The sequence below is a fragment of the Erinaceus europaeus genome, chromosome 7, assembly GCF_950295315.1.
Source record: "Erinaceus europaeus chromosome 7, mEriEur2.1, whole genome shotgun sequence".
Lineage (NCBI taxonomy): Eukaryota > Metazoa > Chordata > Mammalia > Eulipotyphla > Erinaceidae > Erinaceus > Erinaceus europaeus.
In genome coordinates, this window is record NC_080168.1 from 27,592,298 (window position 1) to 27,613,989 (window position 21,692).

General features: G+C 40.0%; 1 protein-coding gene across 1 annotated transcript in view; it reads left to right on the forward strand.

Moving 5' to 3' along the window:
* The first annotated feature begins 1,156 nt into the window (after nucleotides 1-1,156).
* DYTN (dystrotelin) overlaps nucleotides 1,157-21,692 on the forward strand; it is an 88,142-nt gene continuing 67,606 nt past the window's right edge. The window contains exons 1-4 of the mRNA XM_060193403.1: nucleotides 1,157-1,475; nucleotides 5,063-5,099; nucleotides 6,308-6,363; nucleotides 17,711-17,785. Coding sequence (XP_060049386.1) covers nucleotides 1,157-1,475; nucleotides 5,063-5,099; nucleotides 6,308-6,363; nucleotides 17,711-17,785 — 487 coding nt within the window. The remainder of the gene's footprint in view (nucleotides 1,476-5,062; nucleotides 5,100-6,307; nucleotides 6,364-17,710; nucleotides 17,786-21,692) is intronic.

The following is a 21,692-nucleotide window of genomic DNA, read 5'->3' on the forward strand; positions in this document are numbered from 1 at the left end:
AAAGAAAGAAAATCCATGAATAAAATTAACTGTTTACCCCATCAACCTGACCCTATAGGCCTATATATATTCATGGTTAGCACAGGACCCTATGTAACCTCTGAGTCCCTGTCAGTCTGTGTTCACAGTCCATTGTCACATTCTACAGCATGTAGACATTCTGCAGCACTCATTTTCAGACCTGTCTTCCTCGAGTGACAGGGTAGAATGGCCCAGCCTCCCTTTGGAGAGTGGGGCAGTCCCTACCATTGCTACTGTGTAAGGAGGAAAAATTCCTGGAGTGGCCCAAGAGAACTTATGATGATGCTTCTGATGGAAAGGACCACTTATGGTGGAGAGAGGGATCTATTAGAGCTCTAGGCCCATCACATCTGTGTTAGAATCCAAGGATTAGCTAACTCTCTCCTCCTTTCCTGTAGGCATGCTTCCCTGTGGGGAAGGGGCCCACTCTCTGGGAAGTCCAAGCCATTATTTCCATGAGAGTCTGAGTGGGTTGACCCTGAATTGATCTCCTTTCCTGGGTGGGGGTGGGAGGGGCAAGTTAAGCAGGTCCCTCCTGATCTCATGAACTTATGATGGATGGGCTTCCCCGGACGGGGCACCTTTCTGTACATGCTGCTCCATCCCCTTAAAGCAAAGGCCATGAATTATGTGTATAGCCAACTTGTAACCCACTGAAAATACTCTGGTTTTACTCAACTGCTCCCTTCCCCCTTGCCTGGAGGTGCTTGTAATTTACCCTTAGAGAAAAATGCATTGTGGGCTCATGACCAAGCCTTATTAAGTGACTTTTCAGCTGTGATCAAATGCTTTGTAGGTCAAGATGTAGCTATGCATTGTGTATGGGTCAATGATTACCTCAACCTTCTCTCTGGAGTGTGGGTATATCTACTTGCTTGTATCCCTCAATAAATGAGTCATCCCTCAGAGGCTTATTCCAGAGCTGACTGGCTGTGTGTGTCTCTCTGAGCACTACACCCTTGTCACCAGAGCCACCCTGTGACCCCCAGGGGCCTCTCTAATCCTTGCCACCAGTGGCCAAGGAAGCAGGGGACCTGGGGTGATCTGCACTTCCCAATTCTAGAAAATTGACCTTGCTTAGGAATAATGTGCAACAGTCACAGTAAAGTAATGCCATCAAACCAAGCTTCCATCCATGTCCTCTGCAATTGCCTTGATGTTTGAAAACTCCTGTGATCCTCCCTGTCGTGCTGATTCAGCAGCAGTGTTGACATGGTTGATCATCTTCTCTGGTACACTTTCTTCACTTGCCTTCTTGGACAAAACACTCAGGTGTTCTTCCTACTTATCTGCATTAAGGGCCCCATTGGTTCTCAGTATCTTCCTGCTTTTTCTTTTTGTTCCTCATGATACTGAGTACTGCAAGGATCTGTTCTTGGTTATCTTCACTACTGACACTCCTCTATTAAATGATAATCACACCCATGTGGCCTCATTTTCTTCTTTATTTACAGGTATAATACATCACATAGCCCTACAAAACATATGTATGAAGAATTAAAAGACAGTAAACAGTGCACCCAGCTACCTCAAAACACAGCAGCTATGCACAGAAAAGAGTGGTTACTCCTAGAAGCAACCCAGGTTTCCAACAACAGATGAGTGACTGAGCAATTTATGGTATATATACACAACAGGATACTACTTAGCTCTTATAAATGGTGACTTCACTTCATCTTGGATGGAGCTTGAAGAAATCATGTTACATGAAATAAGTCAGAAACAGAAGGATGAATATGGGATGATCTCACTCACAAGCAGAAGTTGAAAAACAACATCAGAAGAGAAAACACTAAGCAGAACCTGGACTGGAGTTGGTGTATTGCACCAAAGTAAAAGACTCTGGGGTGTGTGTGTGGGGCGGGGGAGAGTACAGGTCCTGGAAAAGGATGACAGAGGACCTAGTGGGTGTTATATTGTTATGTGGAAAACCGAGAAATGTTAAACATATATGAACTATTGTATTTAATGTTGAGTGTAAAACATTAATACCCTAATAAAGAAAAAAAATTATATGGAAGAGTAGTTACCCAGTCTCTGGCTGGTATAAAAGTTCTATGTTCAAACATGTGAGTGAAGGCTTGCTATATGAGAAGGCTGACTCCTCTTCCATCTGTTTTCTCTGAGGGGAACCACTGTGTTTCATAACAGAAAGGCTGTGCCAACTGCCCAGTACAAAAACTACTGTCACACACAAACAAACTTGCTACTTTATCACTTATCTATGATGACGTAAAATTTCAGTAACTGATTTGGATTTACAGCACAAACATTCTGTGAAAGAACAGAAAGTGTAATGTGAATGTGACCAGTCATATAACTGAAACCAGTAACATCAGCTTGTTAACAGCAGTAAGTGAAACCAAACCGGGGCTAAGAAATTGTATCTGACTCTGTCTAAAAACAGCCAGGCTAAAAGCTGAGTACTTCCAACTGCCTGTTTGCTTAAATTACTTTCCACTCATCAAACTTAATTCTCATGGGCTTAAAAGTATTTGTCTTTTTAATTACTCTGTTTTTAACATGGACTTCAGACTTTTTCTTTGGGGTACCAGGATTCTTGATTCACTTAATTAATCAACACCAGAGATCTGCTCAGATCTCACAGGGCAGTTTTCAGGAAAATATTCTAACCTCTCTCTGTTGTCTTGATGGAGATTTTCTGGAATTTCAGTTCTGAGTCTGCAGTGCTCAGGTGCAGATTTCATGTGAGACAAAATTTCCCTCTTCTTTGTTGTCTTCTCTACTCTAGAAAATAAATATGATTTATCTAGAGAAAGGCAAATGAGAGGGTGTCAGCCCATTCCTCTTTATTCATTCTTGCTTCATTACTATTAAATATTCATTTTGAAAAAAGATCCAAGTGTCAATTTTCTTTCTTTCAAAAACCAACAGTGTGATATAGTTAAGTTTTCAAAGAAAAGGAACAGGAACCTGAAGATAGCTCACCAGATGGAGCATACCATTTTCCATGCACAAAAACCTCTACTTATGGGGCCTAGTGGTGGTGCACCCAGTTAAGCAAGTGCATATAGTACCAAGCACAAGGATCCAGATTTGAGCCCCTGGATCTCCTCCTGAATCATGGATGCTTCACAAGCGGTGAGGCAGGTCTGCAGATGTCTATCTTCCTTCCTCCATCTCTATCTCACCCTCCCCTCTCAATTTCTCTCTGTTCTGTCTAATAAAATAGCCACCAGGAACAGTGGGTTTGTAGTACTGGCACTGAACCCAGTGATAATCCTGGAGGTAAAAAAGAAAGCAAAGGAGAGGAGAGGAGAGGAGAGGAGAGGAGAGGAGAGGAGAGGAGAGGAGAGGAGAGGAAAGAGGAGGAAAGGAGAGGAAAGGAAAGGAAAGGAGAGGAAAGGAGAAAAATAATTTTTTTAAAGGAACTGTTTGAGGCTTGGTGGTGGCACACCTGGTTGAGTGCACATTACAATGTGTAAGGACCAAGGTTTGTGTCCCAGGTCCCCACCTGCAGGGGGGGAAGCTTTGCGAGTGGTGAAGTAGTGCTACAGGTGTCTCTCTGCCTCTCTTCCTCTCTATCCCCCTTCCCTCTCAATTTCCAGCTGTCTCTATCCAATAAATAAATAAAGGTAATAGAAAAAAATTTAGAAAAGGAACCATTTGCTTATGTCCCTAACAACCCCATGGGAACATGATGCTAAGGGGAAAGGTTCATAAATGGACAAATAATGCTGTAGTGTCTTTCCTCTCCATCTCTCTCTCTTATACTCTGTCTCTCATCCTCTTTTTTTTGAGGGGGTGGATACAGTCTACTGAAAAGGTGAAACTGTACAGACAAGAAAATCCTGGATGGTCTGGGAGGTGATATAGTAGGTAAAGCATTGGACTCTCAAGCTTGAGGTCATGAGTTCAATCCCTGGTAGCACATGTCTGGTTCTTTCTCTCTCTCCTCCTATCTTTCTCATAAATAAATAAAATCTTTAAAAAAACCAAAAGAAAAACCCTGGCAGAAAAAAAAAGAAGAAGAAGAAACTAATTGTTCTTGGATACCAGACTCTTTTTTCAAAACATAGTTTTCTGTGGAACATTCTGTGGGATAGTGCCCACTTGTCATAATTGTACTAAGTGTGTTAGTTAAGACCCTGGATATCCTGCCACTACAGATACAGCTTAAGGAGTAAGATACCTGAGCATAGGTTTCTATCACTTGTGAAAAAGGCATGTGAAAAATCTATTTTCTACTTCCTCCACAGCCTGAAAATATTACACATTTTGTTTTTGTGATATCATTGTTCTAAAAGGGTCAGCACAAGTTCATTTTAATGCAAGTTTCATAAAAAATATATTTTGAGATTATACCTAAGATTTAAGAGGAAATTTGCTTTCATAAAAGATTATTATTATCTTTTAAAAGACTTGCATTATATTTGATTTTTAATAGTTCATGAGGTTTTATAAATATTTAATTTACTAGTTTTTAAGGTGAAAGATACAGAGAGAAAGGCTGAGACCAGAGCACTGCACAGATCTGGACCTTGGAGCCTCAGGCATGAAAGTCTTTTTCATAACAACAATGCTGTCTCCCCAGCCTTCTATTTGAAATATTTTAAGAGTGTAACCATACCTCTGAATTTATAAAAGAATTAATCAAATTAGTTTAACTGTTTCTAGGCTAAATGATCCTTTAACTGGATCATTTAGTAAAATGGTTGTGATCTGGGATGTGGAACCCTTCTTACTGCTTCCTAATCTCTGTGGTACCATTTGTTTTCCATGTCACCTGGGAGGTGGGTTATTTATTTATTTATTTAGTCTTTCCTACACTTGAAATTAGTACAGAAATAACCCTTTGAAACAGAGATACAAGCAGGGGCTTAAATTATTCAAGGTCCTTATTACTAATGAATGCACGTCCTTCAGCCCTTAAAAATGGTGCAGGCTCAAACGTCAATGTGATACACACAGTTGCTGGGCAGGCAGAATGAGCTCTCAGCTCTCCATAGGAGCACCACACCTGCACATCTCTTGCTACTCAACTCTTCCTTCCTCTGAATCTGCTATATAATTTATACAGAATGCTTAGCTGAACTTCTCCAAGGAAACGAGGAATGGTAAGGACCTGATAGAGGTAGAAAGACTTTCTCTAGTTGCACCTTTGACTGAGTAGGAGGCTGGACCCTTCTAGAATCATGTAGAATTCAGGAAAAGCTCAAAAGAGCTTCCATACATTTCTAGGAAGAAACCTGGTATCTCTTGCTAAACTTAGCAAAAACAAATCTCACTTGAGTATATTTGGAACCTTCCTAGTTTTAGGGCAAATCTGGTATCGTCACTATTACTATTATATTTTTGACAAACTAATATAACCAGTTCCAGTTTTTGCTTTAGTTTCTTTGCTAAGTGTTATCTGCCCCGATAACTTTTGCCTCTATTAACTTAAATTTAATTTTATTAAACTTTATAAAGGAGTTTTCAAATGATCATGCTAAGAAATGTCTTCTTTAAGAATCAGGTGAAGTTTTTCATAGTGTGATCCAATTATTACACAGGTAGGTATAGCTCAGGAGAGAGTTTCAACAATCGTTGCAAAATGAAACATTTTCATTCTGTTTTTTTTAACTACTCTTTAAAAAAATAAAGTAACAAATCACCCTGTATGGGAAAGAGAGCTGAGCATTTGAGTGCATAGTAATGATGAGAAATTTAGTTTGGAGAATTTAAGTTTTCAGAACTTTTTTTTTCTTCCTCCAGGGGGCCCTGGCAGCCTTTCCTTTTCTTTCTTTTTTCCATTTAACTGGATCAGACACAGAGAGAAACTGACAGAGGAGGGGGAGGTAGAGAGAAAGAGAGAAAGATAGTCAGTCACCTGCAGACCTTTTTCACTCCTCGTGAAGTGTTCCCACTGCAGGTGGGAAACATGGGTGGGAACCGGAACTGGATCCTTGCTTGGTCCTTGCGCATAGTACTAAGTGCGCCACTACCTGACCGCAAAATTTGTTCTTTAAGGTTCAAGGAAATTTGCTTTTTCTTGAAAAGTGAGCCTCGTTCACTACAAAAATGATAAAGTATTGGCTTCAGGAGTCACTCTCAAGTTTCTACGACAGCTCTAAATCCCTAGAGCGTAGCTAGCATTAGAAGACTCTGCGCCTCTGTTCCTTTTTTTTCCTTTTTTTAATTCTCCCCAGAGACTTCACAATGCCCCTACACCTCACTTTCCTTGTTCACAGGGGAAATTACTTAAGTTTTTCAGTTGTTTTGTTCCACCATTCCTACCTTTTCCATTGCAAAGCCTTCTGCATAAATATGGTTTCATTTCCAGCTACGCAGACTCCCTTGCCATTCAAGGATTCCCTGAAATGGATCCAGATAAACAAGGTGAGTGTTAGCATCAAGTTTCGGAGCAGTTTGTAAACAAAGAGAACTACATAAAGAGGTCGTGTTTTCAGACTTCTGAGTTGCAGAGGAGTTTATGACTGAGAAAGAAAATTTATGGCTGAGAAAGAAAATATTGTGAGACTAAAAATGCTTCCTCTCATCTCTCAACAGAAATTAATATTGTATTAAGGAGCATTTGACCTGTTTTCTTCAAAGCACCAAATAAATTTTAATGGAAGATTTGATTGCAATAGAACTACATTTTAATTTGCTAGTCAAATGAACAAAAGGTAGTATAGCATATCTCAGACATCTACAGATTTTGGTATTAAAATGGCATCACTGAAAATACTTTTATGTCAGAGTAGATTCACACAGTTGTGTGGGTCCAAAGTTGGGAGAAAGGTCTCATAGCTGTCACTATGCGGGTGTTTGATAAATGGGTCTGAGGAAATGAAGTCCCCTGTCTCCCATCATCTCTGAACACCAGTAATTCCAAGGATTGGCCTTTGGCACATTTATTGCTGGATTCAGTAGCAGTCTTATCCCCCAAGCTGAAAACTAGGTTGTTAACGTAGCTAATTTATATATATATAAACCTCATGTTATTTATATGTGCTTTGTGGAAGACAATTTATGGATGATTTAGCTGATGCTTAAATTTCCCAAACCAGGGCTTGACACAGTGCAATAGATAATTCATTCAAAGCTCAGTTTTCTCTCCTCAGAAGGGTGCTCCCCAAATTTAATGTGGGCAGTATCACTAGGAGGATTTCCCAAGTCTTGGGGATCAGAGTATGTGACTCAGTGGTCTAGAGTGAGTCAGGGAACACTCTTTCTTTCTTTCTTTCTTTCTTTCTTTCTTTCTTTCTTTCTTTCTAAATCTTCCTTTCTTTATTCCCTTTTGTTGCCCTTGTTGTTTTATTGTTGTTGTTGTTATAGCTGTTTGCTAGGACAGAGAGAAGTGGAGAGAGATGGGGAAGACAGAGAGGGGGAGAGAAAGACACCTGCAGACCTGCTTCACTGCCTATGAAGCGACTCCCCTGTAGGTGGGGAGCCGGGGGCTTGAACTGGGATCTTTATGCCGGTCCTTGAGCTTTGCGCCACCTGTGCTTAACCCGCTGCGCTACTTCCCATCTCCCAGGAATGTACTTTCTAACAAGTTTTCAGGCTGTGCAGAGGCCCCCCACTGGGGGCTTCACTTGAGTAACAGTGCCCTTAAGTGGTTATCTCTGTACAATTAAACTAGATGGTGAACATTTAGAAGATATTTTATCACTTGTATTTCAGTTTGTAGAAAATGACACTGATTTATTTAGCTAAGCACAAAATGAGAATTGTTTTTAAGCAAACTTTGTTTCCCAGTCATGTCATTGTTTTTCCTGAACAAGATCATGTGTCGTTGGTGCTATTTCCTTAAGCACTAGAGATGACTTTCTTCATAGCTTTCAATTTGTTACATAGAGCAGCAATTCCTTCCTGTCGTGAGGATAGTTCAGCCAGTATGGAGGAAACAGAGGCAGATTGGAGAAAGGAAAGCTACTGGTGAATCACCTGGGATTCTCATTCATTTCCCACTTTGTACTGTACCACAGCTTGCCATGTTATGCTGCATAACTTCATCAGATGACACTGCAAAACATAATCTGACAGGAATGTGATGGGCCAGATGGCAGAGGAGTTACAGAATCACTCTTCCACCAAGAATAGCATCTGGGAGCCAGCAGAGTCCCTGGTTTGCTGATTCTCTGCATTCATTTGGTGCAACTGAGAGGAACCAGGGCAAGAAATCTGGCCAGTTTCCAGAAGGGAAAAAAAAATTGATGTTGGGCATTATACTTTGGCAAATAACTTTCACAAGCCACTCACTGTCTGTTTTCCTTGTCTAGACAGTGAATAGAGGTGTGACTTCTCCCATATTCAAACCATAGACTTTCACCTGAGGACTAGATATTTTTTTTAAATATAAGGAAATGGTAAATGACAAAAGACTGATTGTAGGTTCTTTGAGATGGCTGCATCTGTTCAAAGAAAAAGAAAATAATAATGATGTTGAGGATTTTCTGGCAAGCTGTTGGTGAGTTACATTCTGACTGGCATCCTATGTTCACCTGCAGTAGGTCTTCACCTGTTCACAGAGAACCTCATGGTCCTTACAGGACATTATCAATGCCGCTGACCTGGTTCAGCCCATTCACTAAGAACCTTTTATGCCCAAGAATATAAAAACCATCTTTTTCCAAACCATTGTACGTTTGGCGTGAAATTTAGGCTGAAATAAGTCTAGGAAGGAGTCATCTTTTGGAGACAGTAACCTCTTCTAAGGTTTGTTGTTGTTGTTTGTTTGTTTTTTATCTTGAACAGCTGAAGTGCTATCGTCTTCCCCACTTGCTATGCTCTTTGCTTTTGGTGTCCACTAAAAGGTGTGGGTCTCCATGTCAAGACTGGATGCCAGCATCCTTGCCAAGTTTGGTGTCTGGTATCCCTTTCACCCAGGCAACAACTTCCAAATCCTAGAGTCCTAGATGGAAGTCTTCCAATACCATGCTAAGCATCAGACTCTCTCCCTCTCAAAAACAGAGAGCTATGGCTAGAACAACATTGAAACCAAGACTGGTTTGTAAAGGCAAAGAAGATTCTAGCAAGTATGTGAGTGTTGTGGGGGTGAGGGTGGGAGATGTGAACATTCAGGAAGTGGGAATCCCAGGTGTTATTTATTTAATAAAATCCCTCTAGAGGGAACCTGTTCTGTGCCCCATGGAAAATCCATTCAGTTTTCTTCTAGTAAGCCTGGGCATCTATTTTGCTTTGAAAGCTTGTTTGGGAGTTCTAGCTGAAAGCATAGCTACTTATGTACCTTACACTGAAGACTGATAGTTATCACTGATTCTGTCACAGACCTTTCCTTCTGAGGTCTGAGTGTGGTTAATTTCAGGCTGGTCTCTTCAATACAAAGAGGCTATTAAATCACTCAAAGGAATTAAAAAAAAAAAAAGAGAGCTTAGACCTTGGGGCCCACATAGGAAAGGACATGGAAACATGGCCTTTTCATCCTTTAACTTCTCTCACTGATGCAAGAAATAGAAATTATTGTTGTCATAAATTATCATGCCACACATATTTCAGCCAGTGACATTCAATGAGTAGTCTCTTGTCCCGTTTTTTAGGGTCTGCTCAGCAAAGGCAAAAGTGAAAGAATCTTCTCGAGGAAAAATGAGACTTTTCCCTCAGTCAATTTCCCTCAAAGTTTCAACTCAGAATTTAGTGACTTTTCTCCTTGGGATAAGTTAGTAACATAGAATGTTACTAGCTCTTGGTACAAGTAGCCTCCTAAAATAAATATGAAAGTTTCTCCTGTCAATTTTTAAATTAATTATCAGGGATTTTCCCTACTACTTGAAAATTATAAAGAATTCACCTGGAAAGCTGTCGGGCTGAGCTTCACTGACGGGAGACAGATGACCAGGGACTCATGGTTGAGCTGTACGCAGTATCTCTTTATTCATGTAGGACGCAGCGCAATCTATACCAAGCTAGACTAAACTAACAACTAACTAAAACGAACAATGTTGTCTTTATATATACTTCCCAAGTAGGGTGTGAACAGGATGTGACGCAGAGAGGGTGGAGAGAAAAGTGACTGGTGAAAATCAGGGTGTGACAAGGAGAGGATCAGAGTGTGACAAGGAGAGGGGGTGGAGCAGGTGAGAATTCTACCACTAAACCACCAATGCCCTGGAGGGAGTGTGGTGCTTTATGTAAATGTAAAAGTGATTTATGTAAATAGACCAAAGCTTTGAATGGGATCAATTCAATCCCTATATAGGCATATGGTTAAGCAGAAGCCAGGGGGAGCTGGCATACTACCCAACAGAAAGCCATCTCTAATTATCTTTGGTAACTATTTTTCAAAAGTCTTCTTTTATTAATTTTATTTTATTTATTAGATTTATTTTACTTTATTTGTTACATTTATTTCAGCTATTTTGTGTATTTTGTTCTAGTCTATTTCCAAATGTTTCATTTTTTTTTCTATTTAAAGTTCATTATCTGTGAATGTAAGCCCTTCCTCATTCCTGATGCTTTACATTTTTAGTTTTATTTTTCATCTTTCAGAATGGCCAAATTTTTATTTAATTTACTTTTCTTCCTCAAATTCTTACTTTGTAATTAAATCAATTAATTCCAGTGATGAACCTCTCATATAACCCCCAAATAGGGCCTAATTTTAAATTTGACTTCCTCTTTGACCACATGAAATTTAGGAGAAACTTAAAACATCTTTCACAATGGTAGATACTTTTTCTTTTTTAGGTTGATCGTTTCAAATTTTATTGTACTACGGGTCAGAATTTTTTAAATTTTTCCAATTTTTTTTAATTCATTATGTTTTCCTCCTTGCTGGCACATGATCAGTTTTTTCATCTGGGCTTATATCATGTAAATGAACCCTTACTTTTATTTTCACTCACAGCTCATTCTCTAGAATGAGATTCCTGCTGCTGGGAAAATAATACAGACACCTTGCTGAAGTCACACTATCACTTCCTGTGTCTCCCCCAACTCTTGCCTTACAGTTTCTAGTTGTACTGAACTTCTTGGCATTCCTGCCTTTGCACGTGCTATTCTCTAGATTCATGACACCATTTCTCTAATCCCTTCATCCCACTGAATCTCTTGAAAATTGCCCATTTCTCTTTCAAGAGCAGGCTTTCATGTCAACTTCCCTAAGAAATATTGTCTGCATCTCTCTGTAGGATGTTATATTATTATAAGATATTGAGCTTGGATCTTGCTCCTCTCTGGACATTGAAAGAAACTGATTTTCCATAATGTCCAATATCCAGCATAGTGCCTGAGACATAATGGGCACTTGGATCTCAAGTGGTTTGTGTATGAAGTTATTAACTATAAGTCTTTTTAGAAGCAAGGCTTGACACAGTAGCAAACCAGGTGATATTTACTAAATTCATACTTTTTAGTACCTTAGCTCTAGTGAATACAAATCATAGGAGACTGGTGGCCATTGGAATCCTTTTAAGTATTCTATTTACCAGCTAGGATGAGGACTTATCATTTCAGTGCTAGGTAACAAAAAGCCCTGCCGTGAAATAGTTATATGGCTCTTAAAATGAAAACTGGAACTTGGAGTATCAGTGAGACAGGTTTAAGTGGTGGGTTCTCAGTAGAAGAAAGAGACAGCATCTGTTTTCTTACACCTTACAGTGGCTTCATGAGGAAGCAATATAATCCCCATTTATCTGACAAACTAGATAAAAATTTAAAAAATAATAATAAGACCAGAAGGGAAAACTCTAAGCAAAACTTGGACTGGAGTTGGTGTATTGCACCAAAATAAAAGACTCTAGGGTGGGGATGGGGGAGGGGAGGGTTCAGGTCCTGGAATATGATGACAGAGGAGGACCAAGTGGGGGTTGAACTGTTATGTGGAAAACTGGGAAATGTTATACATGTACAAACTACTGTTTTTTACTGTTGACTGTAAACCATTAATCCTCCAATGAAGCAATTAAAAAAAAGAATAAAGAAAAAATAAAATGATGGGTGAACTCTTGAGACACATGGACTGTAAAGGGGGATAATATAAAACTATGAAAAAGAAAGGGACAAGAGATAGCTCAGCCAAGAGAACAGACTTTACCATCAATGAGAATCCAGGTTTAAGCCCTCCAGTTACCATAAGAGAACACCATGAAAAGGGATAGTTTCACAAGTTGTAGAGTAGTGTAGAGGTGTCTTCTCCCTCTTTCTCTCTCTCTCTCTTTCTCTCTCTTTCTCTTTGCCTCCAGGGTTATCGCTGGGGCTCGGTGCCAGCAATATGAAAAAATACATAAGTAAATAAATTTAAAATAAAACTAATTTTCATAAAGAAAGAGAAAGAAAGAAAGGAAGAAATAAAGGCATGTTCTAGGCTTTTCTCTCCTGACTATGAAACAGGATAGTACAACTGAGTGCCTGAAAAGTGCTCAGAAATTCTAGCTATGGTTGTAGTGATGTTGATGGCAGAAAAAAAAGTAAACGAATGTTATAATAATAATAGTTATTATTATTTTTGCCACCAGTGTTATTGATGGACTTGATGCTGGCACTATGAATCCACCCATCCCAGCAGTCATTTGTTCCTTTCTTTTTTAAATTTTTATTTATAAAATGAAAATATTTACAAGACTTTAGGATAACAGGGGTACAATTCCACACAATTCCTACCGCCAGAACTCTGTATCCTGTCCCCTCCCTTGATAGCTTTCCTATTCTTTATCCCTCTGGGAGTATGGAACCAAGGGACATTATGAAGGTGGAAGGTCTGGCTTCTGTAATTGCTTCTCCGCTGAACATAGGCATTGACAGGTTCAATTTTCATTCTCATCATCAGAACAAAAGTGTCTCTTTTTCCCCTCATCTCTAACATTGGTTGTTTCTGTCCTTTCTGGCGTATGGCATTCTCACTTGGGTGTAGTTGTATCTTACTGTTGTCTTTATTTGCATTTCTCTCATAATTAGTGACTTTGAGCACTTTCTCATGTGCCTACTAGCACTCTGGACCTCTTCCTATATTGCTCAATAATTTCCAGGAGTTTTCTACTAGACATTTTGGGGTTTTTTTTTTTCTTTATACACAATCATGTGTGAAATGTCTGTCCATGTCCTTGTCCCATTTTCTAGTGAGTTACTTGTTAGTTTTTCTTTTTCTTTTTGTTTTGTTGTTGCTATGTTTACTGAATTCTTTCTGTAATTTGGTTATTAGTCCTTTATCTGAAGTATGTTGTATAAAGATCTCAAACATCGTAGTCTGGCACTAGCACAGTGGGTTAAACGCAGGTGGTACAAAGCATAAGGACCAGCGTAAGGATCCCAGTTCCAGCCCCCCAGCTCCCCACCTGCAGGGGGGTCACTTCACAAGCAGTGAAGCAGGTCTGCAGGTATCTTTCTCTCCTCCTCTCTGTCTCCCCTCTTCTCTCCATTTCTCTCTGTCCTATCCAACAACAACAACAACAATAATAACTACAACAATAAAACAATAAGGACAACAAAAGGGAATATTAATTTTTTAAAAAGTTCTCAATTCTTTAAGGTATCTCTCTGTTTGGGTGATTGTAGTTTTTGCTGTGCAGAAGCTTTTCAGTTGGATGTAGTCCCACTGATTTATTTTTGTTTTCTTTGTTGTTAGACCTGAAATCTTTGGAAGGCATTTCTGAAGCAGAGATCATAAAGTGGTGTGTGTGTGTGTGTTTATTGCCACCAGGGTTACTGATGGGGCTGAGTGACAGCACTATGAATCTACAGCTTCAGTTTTTCATTTTTCTTTCTACTTTAGTTTTATTTGACAGGACAGAGAGAAATTGAGAGAGAAGGGGAGATAAAGAGGAAGAGAGAAGGATACACACCTGCAGACTTTTTTCATCACTCATAAAGTTTCTTACCTACAAGTAGTGAGTGGGGAGTAGGGGCTAGAACCCAAATCCTTGTGCATGGTGATATGTGTGTTTAACTCAGTGTGCCACCATCCGGCCCCCTCTGCTGATGTTTTCTTCTATATATTTGATAGTTTCTGATGTAACGTTCATGTCTTTGATCCACTTAGAATTTACTTTTGTGCATAGTGATATGTGGTGATTCAATTTCACTCATTTTCATTTGCAAATTTTAACCCAGTTTTTCCAACACCAGAGAGTCTCTTATTTAAGAGACTCCTTTTTCCATTTACTATTTTTTGTTCCTCTAGTCAAAATTTAGTTGTCCACTGGTGTGAGGGTTTGTTTCTGGGCTCTCAGTTCTACTCCACTGATCTGTGTGTCTATTTTGTTTCCATACCAGGCAGTCTTGATTATAGTAGCTCTGTAGTGTAGTTTGAAGTCAGGAAGTATGATACCTCCTATCTTATTCTTTTTTTTTTTTTTTCAAGATTTCTTTGGCAATCCTAGGTATTTTCTGGTTCCAGATGAATTAGTGTAAGTTTTTGTTCTATTCCTTAAAAAAATAATAATGCTTGTACCTTGATGGAGATGGTGTTAAATCTGTATATGACTCTGGGTACGATGGTCATTTTGATGGTAATGTTGATTCTTTCTATCCCTGAGTAGAGCGTATCTTTTCATTTCTTTGTATTCCTTTCTATGTTCTTGATATTGACACACAATTTTCAGTGTACAAATCTTTTATGTCCTTTATTAACTTCATTCCATTATTAGATTGTTTTAGCTGCTATAGTTCAGAAGATTGTTTCTGAATGTCTTCTAATTTAGTGTTCGCATAGAGGAATGTCATTGATTTTGGTTTATTGATTTTTTTAGACTGCCACTTTACTATATTGTTCAATAGTACACTCAGTTCTTTTAATATGTGTGTATGCGCAAGACTCAAAAGCTATCCATTTATCTATCAACATTTATTAATTCTTACTACATGCTGCTGACATACCTAGCTCCTGAAAAGTAGCATCTAGCAAACATATAATATTCTCATCCTGAAACTGAAAGCTTTTCCTCTTTGGTCTGGGACATTATCACCGTTACTATTCAACATAGTTTTGGGAAATCCAAGCCATAGCGATCAGTCAAGATAAAGTAACCAATGGGTTTTTTATTCTGTTTCCACAGGTTGGTTCTGATTATATATATATATATATATATATATATATATATATATATATATATATATAGGCATAAAGATAAAGAGACTATAACCCTGAAGCTTCTTTCAATGCAGTAGGGACCAAGAGTGAACCTGGGTCATGTACTGTTGTTTTATCCGAACTGGCTTCTCGGACGGGTAACAGAGATGACCAGAGACACGCGGCTGGGCCGGGAAGCTGTATTTCTTTATTCACGAACAACAATTCATAAACTAACCCAAACTAATACCAAACAGAACTCTCCTGCATCCTTCTCACATGGTGGTGCCAAGAAGTCTTGAACTCTGTCAGGGTTCTTTTGGGCGGGGACAAGCGGGCCCGCGAAACTAGCAGGACTAAACCAATTTTCCTGGCAGGGGGAGAGCTAGAGCAAACCAATGTAAAGCATACAACAAATCCCCCTTTTCTTTTTAACTAAATGACTACAGTATCAGGGGTGTGGGGTGAACAGAAACCTATATCATACAGGCATTTTCAAAAAAGAAACTGGCACAAACATGGAGAAACATGTAAGCGAGTAACAAGAACCAGTGTGCTGCCAAGGGAAGGCCTGAGGGGGCCATTTTTTCCTCTGTGGGCAAAACTTTATCAGCTTAAAAAAAACATTTCCTCTCTCTAGGGGGTGTACTTGCCTTGACGGGCATTTTTTTAGCATGGGGGCGGGGAACGGCCTAGAATCCCAAAGGTAGCTGTTTGAGACCAGTGAGTCCAATAGGAGTGCCAGTCAAAAGCAGATGTCCACGGAAGAATGCCAGTGGGTGGAACGTTGTATGAGGATGGTCCGCTGCCGGAATTCTGCTTTTCTGTAGAGAACTTGATAGCTGCAATTTACTTACTATGAAACAAACTTGTAGCAGGTTAGAAGTTTATCACAATTGATAACTATTACAATTAGAAGTCTTTTTTAGAATGATTTTAAGGTTGGTTAAAGTTTAAAGAATAGAATGTGAAAAGGTAAACATGAGAATCAAGGAAAGAAAACCTCAGGCATGAGTATCTTTAGCATAGCCATTGTGTAATCTACCATTTCTAATAGGGAAGGTAATCGAGAGTTTTACATAACAACAAGTCTATTTAACCTTTTGTTACACCCATTTAAGATGGAGACACACCCTAGGTGTGCGCAGGTTTTGTTTAGACCAACTTCTTTTTTGTAGAGAACTTGACAGCTGCAATTTACTTACTATGAAATAAAACTTGTTATTAGCATAACCATAGTGCAATCTAACGTTTCTAATTGAGAAGGAATTTGAGACTTTTACATATCAACAACATCTTTTTAACCCTTTGTTACACCCATTCAAGATGGAGACACACCCTAGGTGTGCGCAGGTCTTGTTTAGACCAACTTAGTTATAACTTTGCCTGGTAAGAATTTAGCCTTAAAGTTACACTTTTAACCTTAAAGTTAATGTTACCAAACTTTAAACACACACATACACATGGTCTTCAATACACAAGGAGAGAAACTTTTGTTACGAAGACATGTAATTTTAAACACGAATTTAGATCTATACTGTCTTAGCCATTCTGGGAGTGTGTTGTCCAGCAGTGGCCTCTTGGGCAGCTCCACTTCTAGGAATTGCAGGTTGCGATCTCTGCATGAATCTCTGCGTATTCTAGCTCGTCTGCCTTCAGACCCCAGCTGGAGATCTCGGCCAGGGGGCCCAGTTTTGGTAGGGAGCCCGAGGTCTCCGGGGGGACCGGGATCTGTCCAGACTTCATAGCACGAGGGCGGGTGGGCCAGCCGTGCAGAAGGCGCGGGCCGAGGTGCCCCGGGGTGGCGGCCATAATAGGCTGCCGTGGCCCTGCCCCATGGCCCTGCCATGTCTGCTGCCCTGCTCCCAGCGGCTGAGCAGCGTGGAGGGAGCCCACGCCCAAAGCCCCATGCCACGCGGCGGAAAGCCGGCTCCTGTGGGCTGGCGTTGGGCTCCTGCGGGCTGGCATTGGACAGAAACCACAGAGTGGCCCAGAGATAAATGTTCCAGAAACAGTGAAACAGTCTCGTGAAGAAAGGGCAGAGGCCTTCGGAGATCTCTTCACAAGCAGAAGAGAAGGCCATAGTGCATAGGTAGCCAAATTGTCTTCACTTATCTGAGAGATGCGCAGGTCTGGTCCCACATTGTAGGCGCCATATGTTGTTTTATCCGGGCTGGCTTCACGGGCGGGTAACAGAGACAACCAGAGACACGCAGCTGGGCCGGGAAGCTGTATTTCTTTATTCACGAACAACGATTCATAAACTAACCCAAACTAATACCAAACAGAACTCTCCTGCACCCTTCTCACATGGCAGCGCCAAGAAGTCTTGAACTCTGTCAGGGTTCTTTTGGGCGGGGACAAGCGGGGCCTGCGAAACTAGCAGGACTAAACCAATTTTCCTGGCAGGGGGAGAGCTAGAGCAAACCAATGTAAAGCATACAACAATGTACATCGCAAAGCAGCTCACTGTCCAAGTGAATTGCTTTGCTGGCCCTGGGGGATTCCTTAGTTTGGTGGATTCAAAAAGTACTCTCTGGGGTCAACTACAGCCCTGGGATATTCTAGACCCCCATGTAGGAAAGATATTTATAAACCTTGATTTCTTCTATAAAATACATTATGGCTATATAAACTCTAGGATTTCTATCTAGGATGTAGGACTTATCAAGTGAGATGGCCATTTCTTCATAAGATGTCACATTTTCTTCACAGATGCTCTTAACAATATTGAGAACACCAGCTATAGAACCGCCTTCAAATTACGATCAGTCCAAACTCTGTGTCAATGTAAGTACAGCTCTCATGAAATGTAAAATAATCTGACCCTATTGTTGATATAAACTTTATAGAGAAAACAAAATCGACTTTGTGTGAGAGACTATTGAACTCTAGAAGGCTGAATCATTGTGTTTACCCCTTTAAAAACAAGACATAGGAAGAAGGGCATCCTGTGATTTCTATTTCCATGTAGCTTTGTGGACTGACAATAGAAGATTTATGGATGAGGATTTTAATTTTCATTGTATGTGTCCCTGGGAGGAGGAGAGCTAAAGATCTTCCTCCATCACTGTCTTGACGAGAGAAAAGACAGATGCCTCACATATGACTTATGATGACTAAGTGGTTTATTGGTACTCTGTACCATTATGACAATAAAAGTGTCAAAATACCATTTATTTGTGGAACTGTGACCCAAAGAAGTGACATATCCCTGCCATAAGTACAAAACCCAGCAACCTACAACTGTTTCCAAGTACTGTTCCTTACTTGTTTTTCTTTTTCCTTTTTTTTTCTTAAGTTGAAGAAAACTTAGCATAAATACACTCATAATAGACCTTAGATTTTTTCTATAATTATTTTTTACTTTATTTTGCTTTTTAATAAATTATACCGGTTTATTTCTATTTTGTTTTGTTTATTCACCATTTATTTCCTTATATTGTGTACATAGGTAAAATCATCCAATACTTAACTTTCTTGTTCTTTTTTTGACTCATCTAATTCTCTTAAGTTCCATCTATTTTACTGAGAATGACAGACTCTCATCTTTTATTTATTTATTTTTATTTTTAAAAATATTTATTCATTTATTCCCTTTTGTTGCCCTTGTTGTTTTATTGTTATAGTTATTAATGTTGTTGTTATTGATGTCAGATATCCTTGTTGGATAGGACAGAGAGAAATGCAAGGGAGAGAGGAGGGGAAGACAGAGAGGGGGAGAGAAAGATAGACATCTGCAGACCTGCTTCACCACCTGTGAAGCGACTCCCCTGCAGGTAGGGAGCCAGGGGCTCGAACTGGGATCCTTACTCCCATCCTTGTGATTTGCACCACCTGCGCTTAACCCGCTGCACTACCGCCCGACTCCCATAACTCTCATCTTTTTATGGCTAAATATTATTTCAGTGTGTGTGAGAGAGAGAGAGAGAGAGAGAAAGAGAGAGAGAGAAGCAAAGACAGAGAGTGTATGTCTATCTCAGATCTTTACCCACTCATCTACTGAATGGCATTCATTTACTTCCTACTTAAATTCTATGGGAAAAATTGGTTTTACTTTCAACATACTAAACAGAGATAAAATGAAATCACAAAAATTATTTTAGAAACTACTTACGTGTTTAAGTGTAAAGATACAAACATTCTTTCTACCACATAAGATTTGCACTATCAGTTATACCTCTTATATCTAAATAGTGAGTCCAAATGAATAATCCTTGAGTAATAAATGTTTTGATTGTCCTGCAGAATCTCAGAGAACTGCTGTTTCATGTTAAATTGACATCTCACTGAATGCTATGGTTTTCTCTTCTGGTAGTACTATCTAGACAAAGGAGACTAACACACTAGAAATGTTAGTTCTGTAGAAACTTCCACGATGAAGTAAATTGTGTTCTAGCTTTGAAAAGCAACAGGTATCCAGCATATCCAAAATTAGTGATGTCTCAAAATTTCTTGATTTCATTTTCAAGTTATTTCATATGAAATAATTATGAAATAAGTTGTATTATATATAAAACAGTTCGCCTGAGGATTGAAGCTTTTAAATATTTTTTTCTAGTCTGAGTCTGAGGAGATAGCATAATGGTTATGCAAAAGATTTCCAAAGAGTCTCTTGCCCGAGGCTCTGAAGTACCAGTTTCAATACTGCACACCACCATAAACCATAGACCTTCCCGTGGTGCACCCCGTGAGTACCCATTCATTGGGGAAACTGATGATCCTTCCTAGCCGACTGAATCCACATGGATCCCAGTCACTTTCAAAGCCAGCAACAAGCAGCTCCTGACAGCTTTCAAGCTGTTGGTCCTGCTCTTCGAGTCCTCCAACCTAATGTTGAGGGGCTGTCCTTCGCCAAACGCGTTATCTTCGCCCACCCTGTTCAGCGCTTGACGTCTCGTCATCCAATCTGGTCTCCTGCGCCTGCACTGAACTTCTCTGTTCCAGACTCTTGGAAACAGAGTTGGCAGTCAGCTGAGGTAAAGAACGGTCACCTCATCACAGACCCCTGCAAGCGTCAACCTGGCTTTGACCTAGCACGTTATGATTGGGCCCTCCTCAATCGCTATCAAACAGGCCATGGCCGATGTGCTGCTATGTTCCATCGCTGGGGAGCCAGAGACGACCCGAACTGCCCCTGCAGCTACAGTCAGACTATGACCCACATAGTCAATGACTGCCACCTCTCCAGATTCAAAGGAGGTCTCGAAACTTTACATCAGGCTCAACCTGACGCTGTTGACTGGCTGCGGAAGAAGGGCAAACGCTAGAAGAACCATAAACCAAAAAAAAAAAAAAAAAAAAAAATCCATACCTTAAGCTCTAGGTCTCAGGTTCAGTCCATGGCACCACCATAAACCGAAAATGAGCAGCGCTGGGGGTCGGGTGGTAGCGCAGCGGGTTAAGCGCACATGACAAAGCTCAAGGACCAGCGTAATTATCCCGGTTGGAGCCCCTGGTTCCCCATCTGCAGGGAGTCGCTTCACAGGCGGTGAAGGAGGTCTCAGGTGTCTACCTTTCTCTCCCCCTCTCTGTATTCACCTCCTCTCTCCATGTCTCTCTGTCCTATCTAACAACGAACATCATCATCATCAACAACAATAACCACAACTAGGCTACAACAACAAGGGCAACAAAAGGGGGGAAATGGCCTCCAGGAGCCGTGGATTCATGGTGCAGGCACTGAGCCCCAGCAATAACCCTGGAGGCAAAAAAAAAAGAAAGAAAAAAGAAAGAAAAAAAAAGAGAAGCAGTGCTCTGAGCCTCTCTCTCTCTCTCTTCCTCATTAAAGTAAATAAAATAATTTTTAAAATAGGGATCCATTTTAAATATTTTTCTTCTAATAACTTGTTTATGTTAGCATTTTTCAAACTGTGCTTCACACAGTGTGCATGGGTGTGAGGCAGAACAGGGAAAGACAAGTAAGGTGGGAAACTGAAGTACAGGCAAATCAGATAATGCAAAAGGCCACTCCACATCCAGAACTCTGTTTCTCCATTCTCCGCACCGCATTTCTGTTTCCTGGGAAGATGGGATTCTTGCCTCTAGAGATTTTTTTTTTTCAAAAATCAATGACGGAGACAAATAACTATCTTTTATTATCTCAAGGCAAGATATACTCAGAAAATTTCTCTCAGTTGTGCCATTTTCCTGGAGAGTTTTTCTGACTTGAAACACTAGCACCCAATAACCACACACACAACCCCATGGTTTAGGTCTGGGTGGGGCCACTATTGTGATGTGAGCCTGTATCTTTCCTCATGTTTGTGTTGTGCCAAACAACAAAACCAGTGGCCATAAACAATACTCACCTGCAAGGTAACAATACACAAAAACCAGATACAAAAATGTTCTACCAAGAATAGATAGCCAAACTTTTTCTGGTTGAGTTTCTTCTTTTTTTTTTTTTTCTCTTTCCTTTACCCAGCTTTTGTAGTCCTTTCTTCATCTGACAAGCTTAGACTTTCTTCCAGTTGTTCAAGCACTGAGTACCATTTCTTGTACTCAAACCAGTATTAAGTTATGGGGCTTGCCGGTTACTGAGCTTGTTAGGTTTAAGTCTAATTGGTTAGAGAATTTATGGTGCCTTCTTCAGGCCATTCTACTAGAATACCAGGCTTATTAGGTCTAAGTCTAATCATGAAGGGCTATGAAGCACTTTTACTTTGAGGTATATGATTCCCTTTTTAAAAAAAAT